At 47.6% G+C, this 15,986-nt stretch overlaps 1 protein-coding gene and 1 non-coding gene across 3 annotated transcripts in view; both read right to left on the bottom strand.

The window, feature by feature from the left end:
* Positions 1-465: 465 nt before the first annotated feature.
* The window catches only part of FKBP5 (FKBP prolyl isomerase 5), a 116,028-nt gene continuing 100,507 nt past the window's right edge, over positions 466-15,986 (bottom strand). For both annotated transcript variants that reach the window (XM_066234957.1, XM_066235036.1), the window contains exons 8-11: positions 13,713-13,796; positions 6,144-6,329; positions 2,806-3,045; positions 466-2,139 (exon numbers count right to left, since the gene is read on the bottom strand). In XM_066234957.1, coding sequence (XP_066091054.1) covers positions 2,029-2,139; positions 2,806-3,045; positions 6,144-6,329; positions 13,713-13,796 — 621 coding nt within the window. In that variant the 3' untranslated portion in view covers positions 466-2,028. The remainder of the gene's footprint in view (positions 2,140-2,805; positions 3,046-6,143; positions 6,330-13,712; positions 13,797-15,986) is intronic.
* Positions 10,301-10,376, bottom strand: TRNAS-ACU (transfer RNA serine (anticodon ACU)). The gene has a single exon. It is a non-coding gene; the product is annotated as a tRNA-Ser (tRNA).

The raw sequence follows: 15,986 nt of genomic DNA on the forward strand, positions 1-15,986 counted from the left end.
AAGATGTTTTTGTCATTTTATTTTTTAACCTTTTTTACAAATTCTAAAAGGCATAACAAAAAATGTAACATAAAAATGGTTTTTAAAGTCAGAATAATTTTAATTTTTGTCATATTTACTTCATTTAATTACCATAAAAGCACTCTTGAACTTTATATTTTTTTCCTTAATATTTGACTTAATTATTATAACATATTTCTCAGAAATCTGTATATAGTGTGCCTACAATTATTTGTAGGATTTTAAATGCACCCCGACTTCAAAAAGTTTGAGAACCACTGAATTAAGCAAATAAGCAAAAGCAGCTTTTGCTTTCTTTACTTCCGTGGTGAGATCCGGGGCTTTTAAAAGAACTACCTCATGGAAAAAGAATAAAGTATAAGTGGGAATTTAAAAGAATTTTAGTTATCCCGAATGGAGAAACACAACTTGATTCCATTTGGTCCACGGAGAAGAAAACAGGCATAAAAGGGGGAATGACTTTATTTTTAGAATTTAACATGGGTCCTAACAATAATGAAAGTGTTTGTTTTTTTTAAACCACCATAAAAATGAAAACTGATCTAAGATATAGTTGCCAGTGTCTTCAGGGTTTAGAAAAGGGAGATGTTGTGGGCTGAAGCACTGGCCCCCCAGTTTCTCAGGCCGAGTGGAAAGCGCGCTCGACCTCATTCACCCGCACGGACTGAACGCACCTCCACGCGCAGATCGAGACTGCCGGCAGTCAATGCCCGCGGTCAGTGCCGCGGACCCGGGGTTTTAGGCTCGAGGCACCCGCAGGGGAAAGAAGCTTTTGTCGACTCTTTCCCACAAGTCACACCAGAACAAAGCAGCTCTCAGCACAGGGAGAAAAGGCCACTGCGTGTCACACCTGCAAAGAAAACCCAAGCGCAGGAGAGCAACTACTTAATTCAGCTGCTTAATAGAAAAAGCCAAGGTCTGTTTGTCTGGTCTTGTTTTTTTTTTTTTTTTTTTTTTTTTGCATGAAAGAGGAGTGTAAATAAGTTCCATAAACTAGCATACAAATGTTTAGGAGCCAGGAATTTAAAAAAAGACAACAGAAAAGCTGCTTGGATCCTACACAGATATGTAGATCAACCCACTTTGGCGCGGCTGTAAGAACACATCTTACAGCGACAGCGACGGTCAGTGTGGACACCAGGGGCTGGGCAGCAGCAATGCCACTAGCGGGCAGTCCTGTGGTCAACATTACTTTCTAAGAGGAAGAGAAGAACCAAGAAAAGCCCAATTCTGATGACTGGTCACACTTCGGCCTCTCAGGACTTCATCCAGAACAGAGAAAGCTAACCCAGAAACTCCCTCCGCGCACCATCATCGCTGAAGAGCCTTTTAGGGATGACAGGACTCCTCCCCGGGCAGGCCAGCTGTGGGGGAGAGACCCCCTCCAGCGAGGAGGGAGGCGGGCTAGGGAGGGAGACCAGCGGCCTCGAAGGTTCTGGCTTCCAAGTCTGCGACGCTGCGGGGGACCTGAGGGGACACCAGACCCCTGGACGACGGGTTCTGGTGGTCACAAATACTGAGTCGCATTCATAGCACTTCAGTTATTTAAAAACGAAACCCCGCCCTCCTTTCCCTCGTCCAACAGCAGGAAAGGAGAAGCTCATTAAGCATTTATTTTTAGGTTTGTGAAGTGCTATTAAAATTCAATCAAATGGAAAAACCTAACAGGCAGGCCCAGATTGTTAGGAGTATCTCGGGGGACCCTGAATCGGACAGCGGACAGCGAGAGTGGACAGAGACTGAAATGAGCTGGACTTTGCTGTTGGCTCAAGCTCCCCCCACTAACAGTCACGTCTGTCCCACCCGGAGTGGGCCCACGCCATCCCCCACGGGGGCGCTGGGCAGCAGCAGGGGGCGCTGTTGTGGGAAGCTACCGGCTTTGCCACTGGCTCCCGGAGTCACACAGACGACGACAAACTGGACACTGGACACGGCGGAGTCCTGAGTGGGGTGAGAGCCCGCGGAGGAGGGCCGAGCGGGCAGCACTCTTCCCTCCTCTGCGCTGCGTCATACGTGGTCCTGGGCGCGCTCCCCGTCTGCCACCGCCGGGCGCCCCGCGGCCTTCTCGCTGCTGACCGCATCGGCGGCCTTCCTGCCCAGCGCTTTACTGGCCTCCTCCTGGGGAAGAGAGAGACACCGGGGTTAGTTCGGGCAGCAGACGGCCAGGCCCTGGGGAGAAGGCGGGTCTCCCACGCGGGTGGGCTGCTGGGCGGTCCACCTGGTTACAGTGGCCCCTGGCCGCCGTCTCCTCACGGCCGTGCGACAGGGGGCTGGGCGCGCGGGCCCAGAGCGCGGGTCTGCAGCGAGGAGGCTGACCCACCCGCCCACACCCGCCCCACGAAGGGCCTGACGGCGGGCCTCCCCCCACAGCCCAGGCCTGGGGGAATCGGGGGTCTCAACATGGAGGGTTATCTGGAAACACCTGAAGCGCTCATTTTCTTTTTTTAAAAATTTATTTATTCATTTTAGAGAAGAGAGAGAGAGAGTTTTTTTTTTTTTTAAATCTGCTCATTTCTTAAAAGCAGGAACTGCTCTAGCACATCCCTGGGGAATGAGTTCCCTCATCTGCACAGCCACACCAGCGCCCCTCCGCGACGGGGCTTTGGGGAGGGGACAGCGCCTTCCTCCTGGGGACCTCCACCAGGCTGCACACCATATTCCTGGGTCTGTGCTCCCGGGACGCTGGCGCAGCTGCTCCAGGCCCCAGGCTTAACCTTCCCGGAATAAAAACCGAAGGGGCAGGGCCAGCACTCGCCCCGCCCAGAGCCCGCCAGCCCCGCCCACCTTGGCATCCCGCTCGGCGAACTTGGTGAACATGTTGGCGTAGATCCGGCGGTCGCGCTCGTTGTGCTCCTTGGCCCTCTTCTGGCACACGGAGATCTGCAGCCGCGCCGCCTTGTTCTGGGGGTTGACTTCCAGCACCTTCTCGAAGGAGCCCTTGGCTGACTCGAACTCGTTCATGAGCAGCTGGGCCTCGCCCCTCCGGTACAGGCCCTTCTCGTTGGCACTGTCCAGCCCAAGGGCCTAGAACGGACGGTTTACGTTTAAGAAAGAATGAATGTAACTTGTGAGAATTTTAAAGAAACTCAGTACATAAATAACGTGCTGACGTCCTCTGGCCAAGTGTGTTAGGAAACACACTGAAAAGACCAGCTTGCGGTTATTCTGTACTACTGAGAAATGTAACTAACCACCCAAACTTGTGTCTGTGTTTGATACAATTTCCATAAAGACCCCAAAGGGATTTGGAAAGAGAATCTTGAGAAGTTCAACAGAAGAAGTAAATGCCCAAGGATGGTTGAGAAAATTTTGGGAAGACAAAAATAATAAGAGGAGACATGCCTTATATAAGAAAAAAAAAATTTTTTTTTACACCACTCAAATTAAAACAGCTTGGCTGGCCGTCTGGGGACAGACAGGTCAGCAGGACAGAACACAGCACTCAGAGCAGACGGTGTCAATCAGCAGGGCAAGGGCTAACGACACAGTACTTGGGGCAGAGACAGCAGCTATCCACCAAGAAAATGAAGTAATTCTCACCTCATATCATAAACACAAAAATAAGTTCTAGGCCAAGTATATCTACATGCAACCCCCATAAAAATATACTAGGCTTATTTATTATTATTTTTTAAATAGTAAACGTAGGCCCTGGCTGGTTAGCTCAGTCAGATAAAGCGTCCCGGAACAACAGGGTTGTGGGTTTGATCCCTGCTCAATGCACACATGGGACGCAACCAACAAATGTATGACTGAGTGGAACAAATGAATGCTTCCCTTACCTCTCCTCTCTCTCTCCCTTTCTCTCTTTCTTCCTAGAAAAGTCAATGTAAAAAAATTAAGCCCTGGCCAGATAGCTCGGTTGGTTGGAGAATCGTCCAGAAGCACAGAGGTTGGCAGTTTGACCTCAGGGCACATACAGGAATAGCTCAATGTTCCTGTCTCCGTCTCTGTCTTTCTCTCTCCCTATTTCTCTCTAAAAATTAAAAAGAAAATAAATTAAACCTAGTTCTTGTTAGGTTTAGAAGTACTGAATGAGGTTATTTTTATATTTAGGGTGGGGAAAACTTCTAACTAGAAAGAAAAAAAACAGATTTGATTACATAAACATGAAAACTTTCTTTAAGGAAAAAGATACCATCAACAAAGTTAAAAGACAAAGAAGGAGAACAGGGTCCCAGCGTCCCTCTCGTCGGAGGGACGAGATATTATTAGTAGTGATAATGTACCAACTGCCTCAGTCAAAAACAGACCAGTAATGGGGTCGAAGAATGTGAATAAGCAGTTCACAGAAGTACAAATGGCAAATAATGAAAAGATGTGCAATGAGAAAGGAAAGTAAGGTCTTGGCCAGTTTGCTCAGTGGATAGAACGTTAGCCCAGAGTGCAGATATCCTGGGTTTGATCCATCTCGGTCCAATCCTTGGTCAAGGCACCGTGAGAAGCAACTATCTGTTTCTCTCCCGCCCCCTCCCCCTTGTCTCTCTCTTCCTCTCCCACAGCCAGTGGCTCGACTGGTTTGAGCATCGGCCTTAAGCACTGAGGATAGCTCGGCTGATTTGAGCATTGGTCCCAGAAGGGGCTTGTTGGGTGGGTCCCGGTCAGGGTGCATGCGGAAGTCTGTCACTTAAAAAAAGGAAAAAAAAGAAGAAATGAAAATAAAACTTTTTTGTTGCCAATAATATTGAGAAAAACCACTAACAATATTCAATGACAATACATTAACACTTAAAATGTTAATGTATTAAAACAATCATGTCTTTTGACCCATTACTTCCACTTGTAGAAATTTATCCCATAGAAACAAACCCAAAGGTATGCAAAGAGACACGATATTGAATCAAGCCGCTGGAAATCTACCGAAGGAGACTGGTTAGATAAACCACAGATGCTTACAATGGATACTAAATAGTATTTAAAAGAATGAAGAATTATACGATAAATTGATAAAATGCAGAAAGATGTCCTTGTTTTATAATACTGTGTATCTAAATCTATATATTCTAAATTGAAAAAAAAAAACATACACATACATGTTTCCGTATGGAAAAAAATGAGAGGAATATGTGTGTGATGAATGACTGGTCTTGGGAGATATGGACTTTTACTTTCTTGTGTATTTCTATAGTGTTTGAATTTTGAATAATTTTATACTACAATAAAAAACAAAGAATCAAAAACTTTTAAAAAAGTAATTAACAGTAACATTTCTTTCTCAGGCAAAACCTTAGTGAAATGGGATAAGGAACATACTGATCCACAAAACTCCCAATCTTAAAATGCAAAAATAATCTTACAAAGTATGTATGAAATAGTTGCTTGTTTTTCTCACCCTTTTCTGTTTATCTTTTTTAAAATTAAAAATATATTTTAATTTATTGATTTGAGAGAAAGACAAAAAGAGAGACATCAATTTCTTGTTCCACTTATTTATGCACTCATTGTTGATTCTTATGTATGCCCTGAACCTGGGATTGAACCCACAACCTTGGCGTATCAGGATGACGCTCTAACCAACAGAGCTATTTGGTCAGGGTCCCACTGTTTATCTTTTAAGATACATTCGACTATTAGTTGTTACCCATATGTAATATATACACTGTTCACTGAGACCACACATCTGACATAACAGTCAGCATCACTGGTGCATACAAACATCAGAATCACATTCAGATAGACACTGTCACGGAACACCTAGGTACTATACGGGACCAGGAACAGCAATAACACCACAAATGTAAAAAGGGAGAGGGCTGCTGATGCTTGGTGGGTCTTGGAAATTATTTATGTGTGTTCTCCATCAGTGAATAAATATGATAGCAAAAGGTGACTTCTTTACAGATCCACTATATGAGAAGTCTGTTATATTCAAGTCCTGAAAGGCTTAAGTTAAATCTGTTCTTATTAAATTGAACCTGAGGAGTTATATGCCTAATCTGATACCAAGTGCCACAGATTTAAGGAAGGTCGTGGATGAAAATTAATTTATCAAAACTTTCATTCATAATATATTATTATAAACAGTCTAAGTATCAGAAAAGTCTTTAATCAAAGCAGCGGAGCAGGGAGGGGGCAGAGAGAAGGCGCATCCGTCTGCCAAGCACATGCGCGGAGGAGCCTACCTTGTTACAGCACTCCACGGCTTTGGTGTATTCTCTGAGCTTCAGGTAGCACATGGCCAGGTTCAGGAAGGCGGCGAGCAGGAACGACTCCGAAGCTTTGGACTCCTTCTCTGATAAGCCGTACTCCATCTCCAGCCAGGACACGATCTTCCCATACTGGATCACCGCCTGCAGGTACTTGCCGCCCTGGGAGGGGAAAGCTGGTGATTATTACTCTTTGCATGGGCTGCAGCGGGTACAAGAGAAGTGTGAGCGCAGCCTCCCTGAGACACCGACCCTCAAAAGAGGAACCCTCCACATACAAACCCTGGGATCTGACCATGTCCCTTGGTCCGTAAGGGCTGGCTATGGACACTTCACTCTTTCTGGTTCGGGCCAGTCTGGGCACAGGCTGCTCTCCAGCACTCCAGCCCCTTGTCCCAGGGGGCAGTTCTCTCAGCTGGAGGGCAGCAAGGCTCTGGGGCTACATCCTTTGCTGCTAGTATGTATCCGACTTTCAAAAGGTTGCTCAGTAGTTTTAGACAATGTTACTACTTTACTTAAAGGGGAAGTTCCTTTTCCCTTTGCTCCTGACCCTCAGCACTGCACAGTAGATACATTCTGGCAAATGTTAGTTATCTAAACCAGGGGCGGGCAGACTTTATAGGAAGAGGCAGATAACAAATACCTAAGGTTTTGCAGGCCAAACAATCTGTTACAACTGTCACTGCAGTGCAAAAGCAACTCCAGACAATATATAAATAAATGGGTGGGGCTGTGTCCTCACAGAACCTTCCTTACAAAAACCGGCTCTAATCTATAAACAATGGGAATATACATAGTTGAATAGCAGCATCCAACAAAAACAACTATAAAATACAATTTACAGAGGTGTCAGTTAACTATATGAGAAGTCTTTCTTAATTATATTTTTGCTCTCTTGCCTGAATGGCAGAATTTGAACATACTGTAAATAACAATGTATCATGAATTCATGTCAATTACCTACTGGCTCTATACAAGAAATTATGGGACTGAGACTGTGTTTACTCCCATTTTAGGATGAATGAAAAGGGATTATCAATCTCAAAAACGGGATCCATCCTCCTATATCGTAGAACTGCGGCCAGATCCAATAGGACAGGGGTCCCTAAACTATGGCCCGCGGGCCGCATGCAGCCCCTGAGGCCATTTATCCGGCCCATGCAGCACTTCCGGAAGGGGCACCTCTTTCACTGGTGGTCAGTGAGAGGAGCATAGTTCCCATTGAAATACTGGTCAGTTTGTTGATTTAAATTTACTTGTTCTTTATTTTAAATATTGTATTTGTTCCTGTTTTGTTTTTTTACTTTAAAATAAGATATGTGCAGTGTGCATAGGGATTTGTTCATAGTTTTTTTTTATAGTCCGGCCCTCCAACAGTCTGAGGGACAGGGAACTGGCCCCCTGTGTAAAAAGTCTGGGGACCCTTGCATTAGGACACTGCATCCAATGGGACCAACGGACAGTGTTCAGCTCACATCACGAGGGTTTACCACAGTCAAGCAGTGCAGACATACACTCTAACTCACTCCGTGACTCCACAGAGAAACCACCAAGCAGGTCTACGAGAATGCTCCTGCTGTACAGAAGGGAAAGGGGCTGGCCTAAGAAACAAGCTCCAGCAGCAGAAGGAAGCCTGGTGATTTTTGGTGCGGACAACACAGATCGGGGTCGCGCGGGGAGCCTGGTCTGAGCGAGGGCAAAGCTGCGTCCCCTCTGAGCATCCCTCACCACAGCGATGCGTCCGAGCGCGCCCCGGCCCTGCCCACGCAGGCGCTGCAAGAGGATTCCGAGTTGTTCTGAAAAAGGATCCTCGGATCAAGTCTGTTGTCCTCTCTGCCTCAGAAATTTACGATACAGATTGTTTGTAAAAATATGAAACCAGGTCCTTTCATAATAAATGGCGCAATTCTTAAGAAAATTACATTGTATTTTCTAGGGACTGAACTGCTCCCCAGCCAGCCGCCAATTCATTCGCTGAAGCCCTAGCCCCAGTGTGATGTTTTTGGAGACGGAAGGCCATCAGGTTTGGGGGGGCCTGAAGGTGGGGCCCTCATGATGCAATTAGTTCCCCTGTAAGAGACATTAGAGGACTTGTTTCCTCTCTCCCTCCCTCCCACAAGCACCTAGGGAAAGTCATGCAGGACACGGCCAGAAAGCCACCATCTGCGGCCCAAGGGGAGGACTCTCAGGAGATACTGACCCTGCCGGCTCCCTGATCCTGACTTCCAGGCTCCAGAACTGTGAGAAACAAACTCCTACTGTTCCAGTCCAGTCTCTGGAATTTTATCCTGGCGGCCCGAGCTAACCAAGGCAATTATATTTGGTCACAGCCATAGGCTCGATACTTCTTTTTTTGGGGGGGCACTACAGAAAAAGGGGGGACAGGGAGAAACAAGAAGGGAGAGAGATGAGAAGCATCAACTCATAGTTGCATCACTAGTTGTTCACTGACTGCTTTCTCATATGTGCCTTAACTGGGAGGGGGAAGACTCAAACTGAGCCGGTGACCCCTCGCTCAAGCCAGCGACCCTGGGGTTTCAAACCTGGGTCCTCCGGCATCCCAGGTGCACACTCTATCTACTGCGCCACCGTCTGGTCAGGCAGCATTCTTTCTCTGTCACTCTTTTCTCTAGCTGGGTTGTGAACTCTTTGAGGACAGGAAGCGTGCCTTTTGCCTTTTGGGATTTACCAAAACAAGGCCCTTAGTGAAGGTTTGCCGAATTAATATTAAGGTCAAAGGAATACAACTATGGAACCCAAAGTTGTATCACTGGGGGCAAAGTGGCAGTAGAGGAGAGGGAAAGGTGTCATGTTGTGTAGATCACTAGCTAAGGACGTTTCCCGTGATGCCTGGTTCCTTCTCCCTCATCTCCTTCCTCTTTAATGTACCTATTACCTTTCTGACGACCTCATAATATAGTGCCACAGGGAAAGCAAGCCAGGGAGGACAGCGCCCCAGATCTGACCACTTTGGCAGGTTCTGAATTATCAGAATGGTAGAAGGCTACAATTTCCAAAATAAAAACAAAACAAACCAACAGACAAAAGCAGGGAACACACTCCCTAGCAGTTAGCCCCTCCACACTGACGGGGCACTTCAATGATTCGAAGGCTCCTTCACACATATCCTACATAATTTTATTTAGAGCTCTACTTCCAATGAGCAAAGGTACTTGTTTTATGGTCTCTCTGCTTCTGAGGTGCTAAAACAGGAGTTTCAACCAGGGTCATTTTGACCCCGGTCCAGAATGGGGCAAAGCCTTAAGTATTTGGCAATGTTCAGAGACGTTTTGTCACAACTTGGGGGGGGGGGGGTCGGTACTAGTGGCACTTAGTGGGCAGAGACAAGAGATGGTGCTAAATACCCTGCAATGCACATGACAGCCTCCCACCAACACAGACTCACACAGCCCCAAATGTCAGCAGTGTCACAGCTGAGAAACCCTGTACTAAGAGAATGTAGGAAGGAGGAGGAAAAAAAAAGGCAAGGTTGACGCTTCTTATGAGGTTTTTTAAACCTAAAATCCTGAGTCATAACTGACTTGTCGCTAAGTCATAGCACTGGTTCCTTGGTTCAGCAAGAGCGGTCAAAACATCACAAAGCCTGGCTTGTCCGCGAAGGGCTCAGCGGTTGAAAGATGATTCTTAACCAGCCTGCTCTAGAACTGCAAATGCTCTTTCCCTATCGAACACAAGGGGGCGCCAGAACCCCATGTCACAGCTGTGTCCTACAACTTCTTACCACTGCCTTCCAGTCAGAGAAAAGAAACACTAACCAGGTGTGAGATGACTGCTCCTGTTCTGCAGAATGCCTGGGGGCGGGGGGCAAATAAAAACCACCTTTTTATTATTATTATTATTTTTGTATTTTTCTGAAGTAAAAAGCAGAGGCAGAGACAGACTCCTGCATGCCCAACTGGGATCCACCCGACGTGCCCACCAGGGGGTGTTGCTTTGCTGCAACCAGAGCCATTCTAGCGCCTGAGGTGGAGGCCATGGAGCCATCCTCAGTGCCCCGGCCAACTTTGCTCCAATGGAGCCTTGGCTGCGGGAGGGGAAGAGAGACAGAGAGGAGATGGAAGGGTAGAGAAGCAGATGGGTGCTTCTCCTGTGTGATGGGTGCTTCTCCTGTGTGCCCTGTCTGGGAATTGAACCCAGGACTTTCGCACAGTGGGCCAACGCTCTACCACTGAGCCAAACAGCCAGGGCAAAAACCACCTTTGTTTTACTAGCTTCCACAATGTCTGGCATAATGTCATGCTGTGACCAAGGCTTTATTTTTAGAGCCAAGTGAAGAGTCCTCGTCCACCTTTCTTTTCTGCAGTGTTCAGAAGCTGGTACCGGGAATTTACAACCTAAACAGCAGAACCAGAACCATTTAAAAGCTAACCGCAATCCAACTCCACTAAACCGAGAGATTTACCCACTGAAGTGTAAACCAAATCAACAGGTCAGTGAAAACGGGACTCCAGTGTACTGCTGGCATGGAACGTACACTCTTATCTCACCACATCTACTGTCACCCACGAGTCTGGCCTCTGCGTGTGCACAGCGCTCCAAGTCACCTCCCTGGGAAGGGAAGGCCCAGCAGGGAGTGTGGCCCGCGGAAACCTGGCCTGCAATCGGAACAGGGACCATGTGCTGGAAGCACTCCACCGACCGCTCTGAAGCTTTCGAGCTAAAGCTAGGATCGCTGCTGAGCTCTGTTACCTACAATTACGAAGGTACCTCTGGGGAAGTTTTTAGTAGTACAAAATGTTCCGAGACATTCTGGGAGAAGTCTTAGGTCAGCGGTTTTGAACCTTTCATTAGTTTTTCCCCAATGGACTCGTGTTTTGAAAGATTTTGTCTATCAAATGGCATGTTAAAAAATAATATGTTCCATGTGTGTGACTGCTGATGCAGACTTTATTCAAAGGTCAGTAATCTTAAGAGGGTTCATAAGATTATGAAATACACAAACCACTATTGCAGTTATCATGCTGAGACGCGGCCAAGGAACTGTATAGACACTTACGCAATGCTTTCGGCACAAACTCCGCTGCCTCTCTGCTTGTACTCAGGACACGACTCTGTGACATGTGGCTCTGAAGTGTTATTTCATGGCCAATACTGTTCCCCAAAGTTCTGGGTCATCAACAACCAATCAGAGTTTATGAATTGTTGAGCGTTTTACTACACTGAGTTGATAATAATTCTAGATCAATTTCAAGAGCCTCAATCCCCTACTCCAAGCTGTTAATACTCTATTTAGAAGTTTTGCGAAATATAAAAAATACATTTAAAGAATTTAATGGACTCCAGGTATATAAGAAACACCATTCTGGACCTGTGGGCTAAAGGGATTTTACAGAAAATTTTCTTTTTATTCCAGTGTATTATGTGCTTTGGTCTACAAAAAGTCCACTTGGAATCTTACTTAACTAGATTAGAAGTTATCTCATATACATAAATTGAATTAAAAAAAAAATCAAACTTGCTCTTGAGAGTTTAAAAACTCACAGGACTTTAGGGCTGGAAAAAAACTTGAGGGCCTGACCAGGCAGTGGTGCAGTGAATAGAGCGTCAGACTGGCACACGGAGGAACCAGGTTTGAGACCTCGAGGTCGCCAGCTTGAGCGCGGGCTCATCTGGTTTGACAAGGCTCGCCAGCTTAAACCCAAGGTCGCTGGCTTGAGCAAGAGGTCACTCAGTCTGCTGTAGCCCCCCAGTCAAGGCACATATGAGAAAGCAATCAATGAACAACTAAGGTGTTGTACAAAGAATTGATGCTTCTCATCTTTCTCCCTTCCAGTCTGTCTGTTCCTCTCTCTGTCTCCCTCTGTCTCTGTCACAAAAACAACAACAACAAAAAAAACTTGGGGATCAACTAATCTAATTCCCTCAGCTTTTCATTTGATAAAATGACCTCTATAGACCTTAAACGACTTTCAATCATTTGGAGCCATAAAACTCGCCCCCTTACCCAGTTTCCGATTCCGAGTCCATCCAACCAGACCCTAGTGTTTTCTGGTGACCTATACATTATTTTAGAAGTAAATATAAATGATTCTATATTACCTAATGCAATAATTTCAAATCTGTTTAACCAAAACCCCCAGTAATAAATGTTTCATTATCCGATACTCACTCACACCCAAGCGAAAAGATTTATGAAACAAGATGCCTCCTTACTACTACATAATGCCACATACACTTCCACTCAACTGAGTTCATGACCCCAGAGTGGGTCTCGCCTCAAGGTCTGAGAAGCAGTAAGCACACACGCTATCCCCTGCTGCACCTGCACCACTCCACGACTGTGCAGCCGTGCACAATTCTCCAGTTGTTCCGTGTGGGTGACCACCGTCCCCGCTGCCTCTGGGCAAGGCGGGCAAGGCAACAGCAGGTCCTGGAGCCAGTGCTCCAGGCAGACTTGCTGAAGCACATTCATGCATCATGGCTGCAACTGTCGAAAGCATCATCTAATTTCTGTTCCCACTGCAGAAGCAAGGAAGAGAAAGAAGCCTGGACGACACTCCCTCCTTTCTGGAACTCTGCCGCGCTGAGCCCTGCCGCTCGCCTGACACGAGGCTCCTGTCTGGGCAGGAGCAGCGCGACGGCCTCGGGGCTGCAACTGAACAAAGTGCCGTGGCTTCTGCTCTTCCATCCGGGGGCTGAAGGCCTGACGAGTCTGCCCACTCCGAGGTGTCAGAGGAGCAATCAATGACAAAGACCCCTCAGGAGTTTCCCAGGAGTGCTCACAGCAGCGGTGGCAGGGAGCACTGAGGCCAGCAGGGGAAGTCACTGCTCTCCTCCTGTCCGTGTCCTCTGCAGTCTGTGCGAGTTCCCTTCCCTTCTGTCTCGTGCCTCAGTGACTTCGCCAAGACAGTGGGAAGGAAGGTGATATAAAACTTACCCTATGAATGCCATCACTGCTAACAATTCTTCTATTCTGTTTTGTTTCACCCCACGAACACTTATGGAGTGTCCATTACGGACCAAAGCGAGATGCTTCAGTCTGCCTGCAGGGGGGAGGTTTACCGTCTAGGACAGGCCATGGAAAAGAAGTATTGTTTTTTGTTTTTAAGTGAGAGGAGGGGAGATAGAGACAGACTCCCACATGCACCCCAACTGGGATCCTCCCAGCAACCTCCATCTGGGGCTGATACTCGACTCAACCAAGCTATCCTCAGCACCTGGGGCCATGTTTAAACCAATTGAGCCACTGGCTGTGGGAGTGGAAAATAGAGAGGAAAGGAGAGGGGTAGAGAAGCAGACGGTTGCTTCTCCTGTGTGCCCTGACCAGGAATCGAACCTGGGACATCCACACACTGGGCTGGCGCTCTATCCACTGAGCAAACCAGCCAGGGCCGGTATATTTTTGTCACGTTAATTCATTCTTTCTCACTATTTCCTATACTGTAAATGACAGACTTGTAAACATTCAGGCTTACTCTTACCCAGACGGATGCTGATAAAATTCAGAGCAGGGGAGGAGCAGCGTGACTCTGACACCTGAGGAAACTATTTGAGAGGAAAAGGGCTGCACAAGAACGCACGTACCTTGAAGTACACAGTTCCTTTCTCTTTGACAATGGCAGCCTGCTTCAATTTTTCTTTGGTATCCATCTCCCAGGACTCTTTGGCCTGTTGTACAAATTTGTGACAATGATCAGGTGAACAGAGAAGGAAAAAGCATCAGCTGTTGTGAGCAAGAACAAACAGTAGCTCCTTCCAGAGGACACGAGCGCCTCCAGCCCAGCGGCCTTAGAGCAGTCCAGCTAGGACTCCCTTTCTCACGACCGGGCTGCGCCGGAGGGAGGGCAGGCAAAACCACAGTGCCGGGCGCCAGCGTCCGGAGGCCACTGAGGACTGGTCTCTAGAATTGTAAGGTGAGGCCAAAAGCTGGAGTCCCCTACTTCCCTCCTGTCAGTGTCACCACGGAACTGCTGTCATAACTTCAGCAAGCGCTTTCTCTCAAGCCTCGATGTTTCAGCTCTAAGATGGGAACACTGCTGGGTCAAGTCACAGCTGTATATTCATGAGGGTTTTTAAAATTCCAGGTCATGCAGGTGTCTCATGCACTCTGATGCATCCAGACATAATAAGCTTCCAAACCGTATCACCCTGCAGATGTGAACTCGGGGAATTTTAAGTAAAACCTAATTGGGAGGGTAAAGCTGATGCAAAAACATCATTTCAAAGCCATTAACTAAGTGATTTCACGGTCCTCTGTTACCTGGACAGCGTGTCTCACTACCCTCCCCTACTGCAGAGACAGGTCCAGACACCAGTGCACTTTAGCACGAATAGCTGGATTCGGAGGGATCAGAGCGAGTCCACAGGATACTGTGGGGTCCTCTCAGGAAAGTGACAAGGCTATGTTCGAGCTATTTACTGAGCAGGAATGGTGACGCTTACGTGGGCAACTGTAAAATTCCCGCTATTCAAAAGACAATTAACTAGTGGTGTATTCCGGGTGCTACGGCTCCCCACCCTTTAAAGTGAGCAGTGAGAAAGTTACTTAGTCTTTCAGGCCACCCCAGAATGCTTTCTAACAATTTAGCTGTTATTTAAAAATCTAGCAACAAGGGTCCTTTGCATTTTTATATTCGGTTCAGTCTTTATGAAGTATAAAAATATTCTTGATACTACGAGGCAGAAAATGAAATCATGCCGCCTTCAACATCACACCCACTCACGTGGTGTTATGTACAGCGAGCAGAGCCGCATGGAGTGTGCCCCTGCAGTGAGGACAGAGCCAGGCTCCCTGGAGCACCCGTGAGCAGGCGTCCAGGACGCAGTATCCCCCCAGCCCCGGTGGGCAGGGCAGGGCAGGGAGTGGCTTGACTAAAACGGGAAGAGGAAAGTCAAAGGTTCAAACAAGCACATGCTCAAGAGTATTCTCTCTGCAACAAGAAGCACTGTGCTAGGGAGGCAGACTGAAGGACCCGTGCTGAGCCAGCAGGCCCTCAGGAGAAGCTACCCGACAGCAGCAGTGGATCACGACGAGAGCCTGTTTGTTTCGGGAAATGTGCAGTGTGAGGGGTCTGATCAGAACCGTCACTGTTAGGGGAGAATCCCACAGCAGTCCTCCCCCCACTTCTTAGCCCAAAGCCATAGGTTACAGGACAATGGTTTCCTTTCAGAACCTAATAGAACAAACAGTCCCGTTAGCCCGGAGGTTAACGGGCAGAACTCAGGTTGGCACTGTGGGCAGGACGCTGTGCTGGGGCGTGTGCTGTGTCTGTCCCCCAGGGACCGCTGCTGGGAGCTTCCGGAGGAGACCCGGGATGTAGCACACACCCACAGGCCTGCTGTTTCTGGAACTCGTGGCAACTGACAAACTCTTCTGTCTCCTCGGACAGGTATGAAAAAAAACTAAAAAGGCCTGGGGGAGCAGCTCTGCCTCCCGAGTTAGGGGCCCGGCAGTGCTGGATACCCGGGAGCCACGGCACAGGCCTCCTCCCCACCCGAGAAGGGGACAGTCCGTCCAAGCACTGGAAAACTGCACCCCACTCCCCTGAGGAGCTGCTTGGCAGAATGTGAACCTTTTTGTCTTCAACCCAGGAAAAAGTACAAAAAGAACAAGTCTAGGAACAAATAAGGGAACAAGTCTTGGATTCTATCCAAAATAGTTTAAAAAAAAAAGAGAGAGAGAGAGAAAAGGCTGACACATAAGAACAGAGAGTAAGAACGCAGAGCTCCTGGGCCGTCAGGGCCCCACGGCCAGGCAGCCAGGGTGGGGACAGCACGCAGACAGCGCCGCTGGCCGCCCAGCCTGGCCACGCCCCTCGCGAGCCACGGGTGCGGACAGAGAGGAAACCTAGCACGGTT

The sequence above is a fragment of the Saccopteryx bilineata genome, chromosome 1, assembly GCF_036850765.1.
Source record: "Saccopteryx bilineata isolate mSacBil1 chromosome 1, mSacBil1_pri_phased_curated, whole genome shotgun sequence".
NCBI classification, from domain to species: Eukaryota; Metazoa; Chordata; class Mammalia; order Chiroptera; family Emballonuridae; genus Saccopteryx; species Saccopteryx bilineata.